The sequence below is a fragment of the Adiantum capillus-veneris genome, chromosome 24, assembly GCF_014529385.1.
Source record: "Adiantum capillus-veneris isolate H3 chromosome 24, ASM1452938v2, whole genome shotgun sequence".
Lineage (NCBI taxonomy): Eukaryota > Viridiplantae > Streptophyta > Polypodiopsida > Polypodiales > Pteridaceae > Adiantum > Adiantum capillus-veneris.
In genome coordinates this window covers 143,674,507-143,685,124 of record NC_140954.1, presented here as the reverse complement: position 1 = coordinate 143,685,124, position 10,618 = coordinate 143,674,507, and the positions used below count along the sequence as shown (strand labels likewise).

The window sequence follows — 10,618 nt, the reverse complement described above, 5'->3', positions numbered from 1 at the left end:
GCTGATCTCCTTGAGCTAATGAAGATGGTGAGCTTCATGATTCACACATGGTATAAGTCTCCTTCTTAAATCCCAAACACCCCGCGAATGGGGAGGAAGAACTACGGAATGGAGGTAGATGAAGGTGAAAAGAAGTATTTATGTAGCAAAAAACTAGCTTTTTATAGTATGTGTACTCTATGACCTGGACAGCTTTGCCTTGCTTCCCATATTCGACCACTACTTGTGTTGGTGTGTAGCCCCGCTTAACTATTGGTCCAGCGCTTCTTGGGCTCTCCTAATGTGTAAAGAACCTTTGTGCAAGTCAACCTTCCAGTACACTCCGCCTCCTTAAAACTGCATTTTTGAGTACCTGCAGCTTCCTGTTCTGCGAAGCTTGTTGCAAATATGCGTTCAGCGAATAGAAGAGGAACGGCCTCGTTCTCCTTCCTTCTTTTGATGCTGCTGCTTCACGTCCACATAGCCGCAGCTACCAGACTACCATGGTTCGACCACCATTTTGCACATCAACTAGCTGTAGCAACTGAAGGTTAGCGCCAGTTCTCAATCTCTCACTGCCTCTCTTCCTCTCCCCCGCATATTTATATGTACATGCAGGACCGTCAATTTCCCAGCTCTCATTAATGGAATCCTCATCAACGTCTAGCACAGCGGTAATCTCTTTCCTCGCTGTTGCGCGCTTAATTAGATATTCGGAAATGAAGGAGTCGCTGAACGGGCGCTCTCGTGTGTGTGTGTTATCACTGTGGTGCAGGATGTGAGGATGAGGAAGCTGCAGACCGACACAACCATATCCGGAAGACCCGGCACGCCTGGAAATAGATGTTGCTGAGCTGCTTCAAGCGCGTCATTGAGTGTGGGTGATTGAATGTATTAATAAAACGAGGAAAACAGGAGAATCTTTTTATCATCCAAATGTGGTGAATTGGTTATGCCATTTCCTCTCTTCAAATAATACTTAATACTTCTTGAGTTCAACTCTCTTCGGATAGATCTTTAAGGTTAAAATCCTCTTCTTCTTCTTCAGCTTGTTATTATACAACCACCTTCTGTATATTCCCTCTAGCTCTCTTTATGTTCTCTTGATCTAATGATTCCGTGTATGAATAAGAAGAGGAAACTGTAATAAGCTTTATTAGGCAACTTTGATAGATTGGTCTTCGGTGTTAGAAAGGCTACTCTACTTCCCTCTTGAAAACATGTCTTGAGTTCATCACTTGTCGCTCTCTCTCTCTCTCTCTCTCTCTCTCTCTCTCTCTCTCTCTCTCACACACACACACACACACACACACATAAATACATTTAAACACTTTCATTGATTCCTATTGCTCACTAGCCTTATAAATCGGCTAATTGTGGACCAGCTTGTTTGGCTTTTCACAAGCCATTTCACGGTCAAAATATGACTTTTCTACTAGCATGAACATCCACATAGAGTCATATTTTCACGTTTTACTCTCTATTGAGAGTATAGAACTCCGAGCCGACGCAAGGTAGAAATCAGTCCTTTGGCTTGAAGGAATAAAAACTAACATCAATGTTTATTTCCTTTTTTTTGGGCGAAACTCACAATCGTGAGTGGATTATATTAGCACCCAAAAATAATTACAATTACAATGTTATTTCCTATCCAAAGCTTCTCATTACTCTACCTTTAAAGTGAGACAAATCTTTGAAAATTTTAGCCTGCACATGACGTTAGTAGACACACAATTAGATGCATACTCACTCATGTTGACACCAATACAATATCCTAACATCAATGTGAACACTATGATAAGTATCTGAGCCTATTATATATCTTTCAAGTGTTTGACATTCAATGAAAGTGAGCGAATTGTATTAAGCACAAAATAAAAATTACAAAACAACCTGAAGCTCAAGCCGAGCCTTGAGGTGTTGAAAATTACAAATTAAATGTCTACAACTTGTCATCAAGGCTAATCATAGTCGGATTTATAAATTAGCTGGTGAACTATAGTTGTAGTCTTTTACTTATTGAAGGTTGACAACATGGCATGGGTAGCCCTAGACCGGTATCTCGAGTCTTGATTGGTTTCGAGCATATAGATCATCACTTTGCTTGCTTGCATAATCTTTGAGAAGCTTGCCACATCAAGATCTCCGTCAAACACACGACGACTCCTCACCTTCCATGTATAGTGAAAGAAGAAGTACTTGAGAGTTTGAGTGCAGATAAGAAAAGCAAGACCTCTCATCTTCTTGCCACCAAGGAACATATGATTCTTGAAGAACTTGATCTGCCAAATATCTTTTTGATCTCCTATAAACACATGACCTTTTCTCTAGCACTTATGTTTCATTGCACATATCTCTTTCTCTCATGTTGTATACTTTAGGAGGAATACTTAGCATTTCAAATTATATCCAAGCATGTCTCCACTTCTCATTTAAGAGTGACAGATCAACTTCTTCTAATTTGGTATTCCCATGATTTTTACTACTTTGAGATAAAACATAAGCAACATGAATTTGTGTGTGTGTGTGTGTGTGTGTGTGTGAGAGAGAGAGAGAGAGAGAGAGAGAGAGAGAGAGAGAGAGAGAGAGAGAGAGAGAGAGAGAACCCAAAATAAAAAAAATTTATAGTCTTGAGTCACACTATGAACAATGAGATCTACACCAAGAATGTTTGTATATTTTGAAGGCCCGATGCATTAAATTTCTTTTTCCATGTCATCAATGAGAAGTCTAAATAAGAAATATATTGCACGTTGGATATCAATGAGAAGTCTAAATAATAGATATGTTGCACTTTGGATATCATTAAGGAATAACATTCTGAATGTCCAAGGTCCAAAATTTTGTAAGTCAGGATACACGTGTTGAGGTTTGTTGACTTGTGTATTGATTGTGATTCAATATTATTCATGCCAACCTATAAAAATTCGTGCTACATCGATAGGTCGATCAAAGCCACCAACAAACCAAAACGTGGCGTGAAATTTATTTTTTGCAAGAACTGAATCACAGGTAGTATGCTAATGTCCAAGGGTACCAATATTTTTTATACAAACCGACCAACACATGGTACACAAAGATCTTGAACCCTTAGACAATAGCAATACATATATTGTTTTCATTTCACCTTAAGACACCAAAATTCTCCAAAATTTCAACTATTGTATTTTGTGATGTATGTACATGCCATGAAGATGGATCTCGGTGAAAGCATGGAATGGTGGAATACTATATCCTAAACTATAGAGTTCCATGTTTTTACCCCAAACTTACAAGAGTGAGTGTATGTATTGTATTCGCCAAAAAGAAAAGTACAGAACAAACTCAAGGTCGTGTTGAGCCTTGAGGGATCTGAGACTACAAGGAACTAGGCCTTACTAAGAGGCAACCAACAACCCATCTTCTTGTCACCTCTAGTCCATCAGTATTGGATGATCTTCGTGGAACTAGCAGTTACAAGAGAATTCTCACACACTCAAGAGCTCCTTGACTTCTAGATATAAAGTTCAATGCAAGTGGTAATCTCAACCAAAATAGCAGGTTTAATGCATGGCCATAAACGATGGGTCCAAAGTTCTTGACAACTTACAAGTGATAAAATAAGGTTCAACATGTAATTTGGTCTCAAATAAACTATCCACAAGTTTAGGATTTTTTTCCAACTCCTTTTTTCTTTTTGCAGGTAAAAAAGGGCTTGTTAAGGCTAACATTGGTCAAAACTAGACCAAAAATAACATAAAATAGTTCAAAATGCAACATCATTGATGGTTCCATTGTTTCTCTAGATGGGAGGTGTCTATAGGGCCATGAATGAGCTCTTTTGGACAGAAGGGTATATAGTAGTTTCAAGGGAAGTGCTACTACAGTCCTATGTTGTTTCCACCCTCTATTAGAGCCTGTGAGGCCCCCAATTAGGGTTTTCTCTCTTCAAATAAGATTTGGGCTTGTATAATAATGAGGTTCCAAACCTTCCATGAAATGATCATTATAAAGAATCAAAGTGAAAATTTAGGGTTTCTAATAAGATCAAAGAGAATTGTATCTGTGCACTTGGGAGCGAGGCTACACCAAATCATCACACACACAATTGTTTTTGAGTTTATAATGTTTTCTTTTAGAGTGAGCTTGCATGGATGGATTTTTGTTCCTTTTAAGTGTGCAGTTCTCTTCTAAAGTTCAATGATTCCCTTGATTTTACTCTGAACCCTCACAATGAGAGGCCCAATGTTTTCTAGCCACGCTACGTACTTCTTGAAATATTTTTTGGTGAACCCAATGCAAAGTAGGATAGGGTGAGGGTTAAAAATATCTCTCAAAGGTCTCAATTTAAATCTTTAAAGCTAAGGAACAACAAGAACAGCAGGGGGTGTGTTTTGATCCAACCACAACACAAATGCTTCAAGCCTTTTTTGTGTTTATGCAACACCAATATACCACAAAAGAAGAATAAATATTGGAGCAAAATAGACTGAAAGTAGATATTAAAGTGTCATTAGGCGCGGTATTTGAAAATTGGAACAAATTTGAAAGTTACGACCCACGAGGATATCTCGACTGTTATGTCATGGAGATGAAGATTCAAGGGATACAAGAACACTAGATGATTGTAGCATTTGAAAAATTGGTGGCTCCAAATGTTTCTGAGCTAATCCAATATCTTGCAAGGGAATATGAAGACAATTGGATGCCTCTCTATTACCTCTAAATCATAATTCCATCGTACCTCTTCTCTATGTACATAAAATTCATCATGTAGGCCATGCTCAAACTCTGCAAAATAATCTGGAAATATTGTCACCAAATCGTCATTTTCATACTTTGTGATTGACATCGGCAACGAAGGCGTAAAGAAGAGAAGAAGAAGAAGAAGAAGAAGAGGATTGGCGATCATTCTTGACAATCTACACAAGGTGAGCGCAAGATTCTTCAAGGCTTCACCATCTCAAGGATTCCCACTTCATTCACCTTCTCCGTTTCCCATCAAACTCATTCTACCCATTGAAAATTGTTCCACTAACTTTTTAGTGATTACCAACACTAACCACCAACCTTGTTGTAAAAAATGCATGCTCTACTATCCACTGAAATAGGCACTCCCAAGTTATTCACTCAAACATATTTTCTTTCAACCTCAATAATTCTCTCTCCTTGAGCCCACATTCATGTGACTCAAAGGATAAGAGAGACCCGCTCTCATTTGATATTTTTGAAAAAAATCATAATCTCTGTTACTCTTAATAAAATTGATTATGCTTGCTCCTAATTGGGGCTTCCAAAAACCTATAAATAGAGCCCTTCTCTTCTCTATAAAATAGATCCATTGCACACATAACATAGCACTCTCCAACCCTAGTTGTGTGAGGAGATTGTAAGCTTTGAGCGCCCTTTATCACATTATACTCATATGTGCATAGAGATGCTTTGAGGCTATCGAGAGGAATTGAGTGATGCCCTACTCTCCATCAAATTTGTAGCTTCCACTTGCCCTTAAATAATACTGATAGTTTGGGGTACAATTGTGTACAACGGCTACGCCTCTTATCTCCAAAATTATGTTGGCTCAATGGCTTGAATATGGTGAAAAAATAAGTGTTGTCCTCAAGATTATTTGTGTCTTTTGATACTTTGTGGTTTTAAGGGGCTTGTTGAATTGTTGCCTATAGGACTAATTGTAAGAGGGTGATATGGTGAGTAAGTGTGCACATCTGTTGAACGTGTCAAACCAAGGGACTTTCCATACACTGTGTGCAATCCACAAATGGCTGCAAGCACACAACCAAATTAATCTAGCAAGCTCAACAGAGCAAGGGTGTGTCACTCACCGCCCTACCCTCGCCTTCATGGAGGATTCCTTGCCACGAAGAAGAAGGATTCCCTGCTCAACCGCCTCGTTGCCCGTGCCATCGCAATGCTCGATCATACACTCTCTCTCTCTCTCACGCGCGCGCACACACACACACAAAAAGATGAAGAAGAAGATGGAGATGGTAAGAGCACTCTTCAATTGCACTAATGAGAGAATGAGTGTTTTTTAGGTTTAGGTGACTTTTATATGAGCTTTCCCATGCACACTTGGGCGCCCATGCTTAGTCAACTAACCCCTAAATGTTACAGTTAGAGTGCACCTCTCATCGGCGATCACTCGTACCCTTTTCCTATTGGACAGACAAGCCCGACCCATGACTACTAGAAGTGGATGCCGGTGGTTAACATGCCCCTATTCCTGATGTAGATTCCGCCCTCGAAATATAATAGTGCAGCATCAATATCCACGATAGGAGTACCAGCAGAAGAAAAATAACATTGTGAAAGCTCAAAGGCAGCATGTGCATGCGTGCAATAAGTGAGATGCATACATGATATTCTAGGAAATGAAAAATAAAAATAAAAATCCATGAATTGTAGCATTGCCAGCTAGAACAAGCATAGTACTTGAATAAAATGCAATTGAGTTAAGGTCTATTAGGTTGACTCTAAGAGAATTACACAAGAGCTAGGGATAAATTAAGTACTAGATTGACCAATGTTAATTAAAAAATGTTGACTAAAGAGTAGTTAACCCTAGGAATGCTCGTCGGGGTCTAAAGTCTAGTGATCTTATCACTTATACCACTTAAGTGTGATCAACATAAAATACAAGGAAGCTTGTGCTATTTGCTTTCTCTTTTTGTTTTTTTTTTTCCATAGTTGCTACAAGTAGCTGGGGGACTCGAAGTCTCAAATACCAGTAGCTCAAAGACTCGAGGTCTCAAATACCAGCTTGAGCATAAACTAGCCAGGAGACTTGAGGTCTCAAATACCAGCTTAGCACATGGACTTCCACAACACAAGTCACACTTAGGTGGAATAAGCTAGAGAGATCTATATCCTCATAGCCTAAAACATTAATAAAGTTACTACAATTAATAGAATATTTAGGAACTAAAGTCAACAATTAAGTGGCCTAGTTTAGCCTAAGGTCCCGATACCTAATTAAAGCCAACTAATAGACCAAACTGAAAGATAAGAACAAGGTACTAGAAGTTTGAAAACATTACAGCATCTAAATTGGCAATGTCACAACTTCCTAAATTTTATGCATTGTTAGAAACTCAAATGACAAGATGCAAGCATGTAACTGTGGAAAGCATAGATAAAAGGAAGTAGTACACCTGATATAATGGAAAACATCGGTTGTAACATGTAAACATCTATTGTCGTTGTTTTTCGAAGGCATCCTTATGTAGTCACAACTGCACAATAGTCACCACCAAACATCCACCTTCCAGAGGCACATGAGTGGGAGTAAAGAACTTTGCTAATCACTAAACTCTAAAACAAAAACACTCCTATCATACTAATACTACCTAGCCTCCATCACTCAAGTGATGAGGATCAAAATAAGTGGAGTTTGGAGAGCTCCATCGGTAGCTCTAAGGCTAAACTTCCATACTCATCATCAAGGTAGATGTAATCCTCTTTGGTAAGGACATGTGTTTTGTCTATCCAATCACCTTTATCATCCTCGTCCTCTTCTGTGCAGAATAGTATCAGAAATGTCACGAGACGTGTATACTCAGTCTGGGCAAAAGGGTAAACTTGGGCAATTGGGAAAATTTCCTGGATAGAATAGGGATCTTCTATAGTCAAGAGGCACTCTAACTCGTCAACATTTCTCTCACAAGCGAGTATTTGGCAACCGAATCCCATTCAGAGAAAATATGAGGATAACATAAATTCATTACTTGGGACAGGTAAAAAGAATATTCGTAAGAATCAACCATATCTGTGAACACAAATAGAGGATGGTTAGGTGTTTGATGACATAGATTTCTGTTTCAATGTACCTGATGTGACATGAGTAGGTATGGGTCAATGATTTTGACTATTATTGTGCACACTCATTTGTTAATTGCTCTTGCTCTTTGCTAAGTTTTTTTATTTGCTTTTTTTTGTTTTAAACTAGGGTGGTTAGTTACTATATATCTATATATATACAATCCTTAAAATTGGAAAGTTCACGGGTCAGAGAAAGAAGGGTAAGAGGAAAATAATTCAATAGGCTGACGTGAATGAAGACTCCCCCCTTCCTTGGGTAGGTCACACTTTAAAAGGATGCCATAACCTTTTGGAACCAGTTATTCCAATTGGTAATAGGTGAGGATTTTAGCCAATCGTTCTCTATTACCTTGGATGCATCATCAAGTTGCAAGGGTGGTAAGGTACTCCCACATGAACAAACTTGAAGTAGTGCATCAGGTAATAATTGAACAATGGGAGGTGTCGAATCTTTTGTAGCTTCATGGAGGCTGCCTATGGTAGGTGGAGGTTGTGTAGAAGCTTTTACCTCTATGGATGCATTACATGAGGAGCTAGAAGCTTCATGGAACTCCCCCTTTCCTGAAAGCTCCATGGAACTATTAGTAGCCCAAGGTTACTAGTAATGTTTAATTAGTAGCTTGGGCTACTAATAGTTCCATGAAGCATTGGGCTTGGGCTATTAATAGTTCCTTCGGGTAAGGGGGAGTTCCATGAAGCATCATAGTCGCCTTGGGCTTCTAATAGTTGTTTGGGAATCCAACATGATTTGGTTTTCACCTTCTTAACCTGAGTGGACACCTTCCTTCAAGGTTTCCTAAATGTTAATTAACTTGAACCATAGGGGGGTCCAATATTGATACCTTGGGGACCCATTAATATGTACCCTTGCTCAGATTACGTGGAGCCTCTCATGTAGCATTGTCTGTTGTATCCATGGAAGTTGAAGCTTTAGAGGGTTGTGATATTGGCATGGATGTTGTGACTTTTTGGATTGGCAATATTTTGTTGTTTTTTGTGTTATGAAGAGGTGATATTTCAGGTGTTATTCCTTGAGCAGTAGGGCCATGAGGTAGTTTCTGCATTGTGATACTCCCGGTCTCCCAGTCAATATTACATTTGACTGCAGACATCCATTTGCGCCCCAGGTTTATATAACCCTCCATAGTTCCACTAGAGATGACCAAAAAGCTTTGAACCACGGTTCCATTGTCATAAACAATGGTCTTCTTCTTATTGATATCCTTGACTTGGATGGTACTTGTGGATAGGGGTGGTTCTCCTAGCTGACATCAAACTCCATAGGATAACAAATTATGTTGAGCTCCTGTATCCAATAATGCGTTATACAGTACTCTCCCATAGAGGCTATCTAGCTCAATTGGATATGATATAGGTGGCTCAAATTCCAATGAATCATCATCAGTGTCTTCAAAAAACGCTTTCGTGATTCCCAGATTAGCCTCTCGTTGGCGTCTAAGATGTTGTTGTCTTTCTAGAGCCTCAACTCTTGCTTGGATCATATAATTAAGCCATTCTATGGTGGATTTCTTTTCGTTTATTGTAGCATGCACATTTTCTTGATATCGTCGTCTCTTATACATTAGGTAAAATTTGGACTCACAAAGGGGCCCTTTAAGCAGTTTCACTTTACCTCTCTCTACCAAAACGGGCGCATGGATAAATTTTTGCAAACAAACTCCAAAGTTGACGGAGGTTTGACAATTAGGATATCCTCTTCAAGCTCTATCTACTGATATATAGCACGCCATGAGATTCCTCATATTTTAGAAGATTCTTTTTTTGAATTAAAAAAGAATCTTCTAAAATATGAGGAATCTCATGGCGTGCTATATATCATTCTAACTGCCAAACCTCCGCCAACTTTGGATTTTGTTTCCAAAATTTTATCCATGCGCCCGTTTTGGTAAAGAGAGGTAAAGTCAAACTCCTTAAAGGGCCCCTTTGTGAGTCCAAATTTCACCTAATGTCTCTTACTCTTCTTGGCTAATTTTGGATTATGGCCAATCTCTAGTGAAGAGTCACTAGATGAATTGCTACTTGTGTCTTTTGATATCATCGTTTCTTATATATATTACTCTTCTTGGCTAATTTTTGATTATGGCCGATCTCTAGTGAAGAGTCACTAGATGAATCGCTACTTGTGTCTTCTCCTCCCTTGGATAGATTGTCATCTAGGGTACCACTAAGCCCTGAATGGTTTGTCCCCACATTTTCACTAAGATTCAACTCAAATTATTTGTCCTCAGAGACAATTTCAATTGATGATTCTGAACCCAAATCGTGTGGGCTATAGTCTTGTGAGACGCTACTGGTTCCAATGCCAGTCAAACCTTCATCTTGTAGGTCATCAGAAGCTATATGCATTGCTTCTAGCATATTTAAGGGTACAAGTGCTGGCATTTCATCCCCCTCAGGTGTTACCCTGGTCATCCCCTTGTTTCCCTAGTTGTCTATGGCTGCTGTTAAGTAGACCCAATCCACATTGTCCGACTCAGTCATCTCAGGTAGTACATCCATATAAGGAGAGTCTTTCCCAACATCATTGTCCACTTTACACATGTAACAATACTACGATGGGGACAAGTGAACTATGGTGTCAGATCTATGATCAATTATAAACCTGTTTCCTAGAGGATGTGCTCGCCCAGTTATAAGATCCACTCAAATGACAAAATCTTAGAACTGCAAGTAGACATGGTTTTTAGACAAGTCATGCACCATGTTTTCTTCCCTCATGAAAGGACGTCCTAAGATCATCTCAGATGCCATAGTGTGCTTGGAAATCCATAACAATGAAGGTATTTCATATTTTATGTCC

General features: G+C 39.1%; 1 protein-coding gene across 1 annotated transcript; it reads left to right on the top strand.

Moving 5' to 3' along the window:
* Positions 1-354: 354 nt before the first annotated feature.
* On the top strand, positions 355-1,193 carry LOC147427283 (uncharacterized). The gene is made up of 3 exons (XM_086498964.1): positions 355-529; positions 598-653; positions 755-1,193. Exons 1-3 carry the CDS (start codon positions 388-390, stop codon positions 830-832), a joined length of 276 nt encoding a protein of 91 aa, XP_086355090.1. The 5' UTR covers positions 355-387; the 3' UTR covers positions 833-1,193.
* Positions 1,194-10,618: the final 9,425 nt, after the last annotated feature.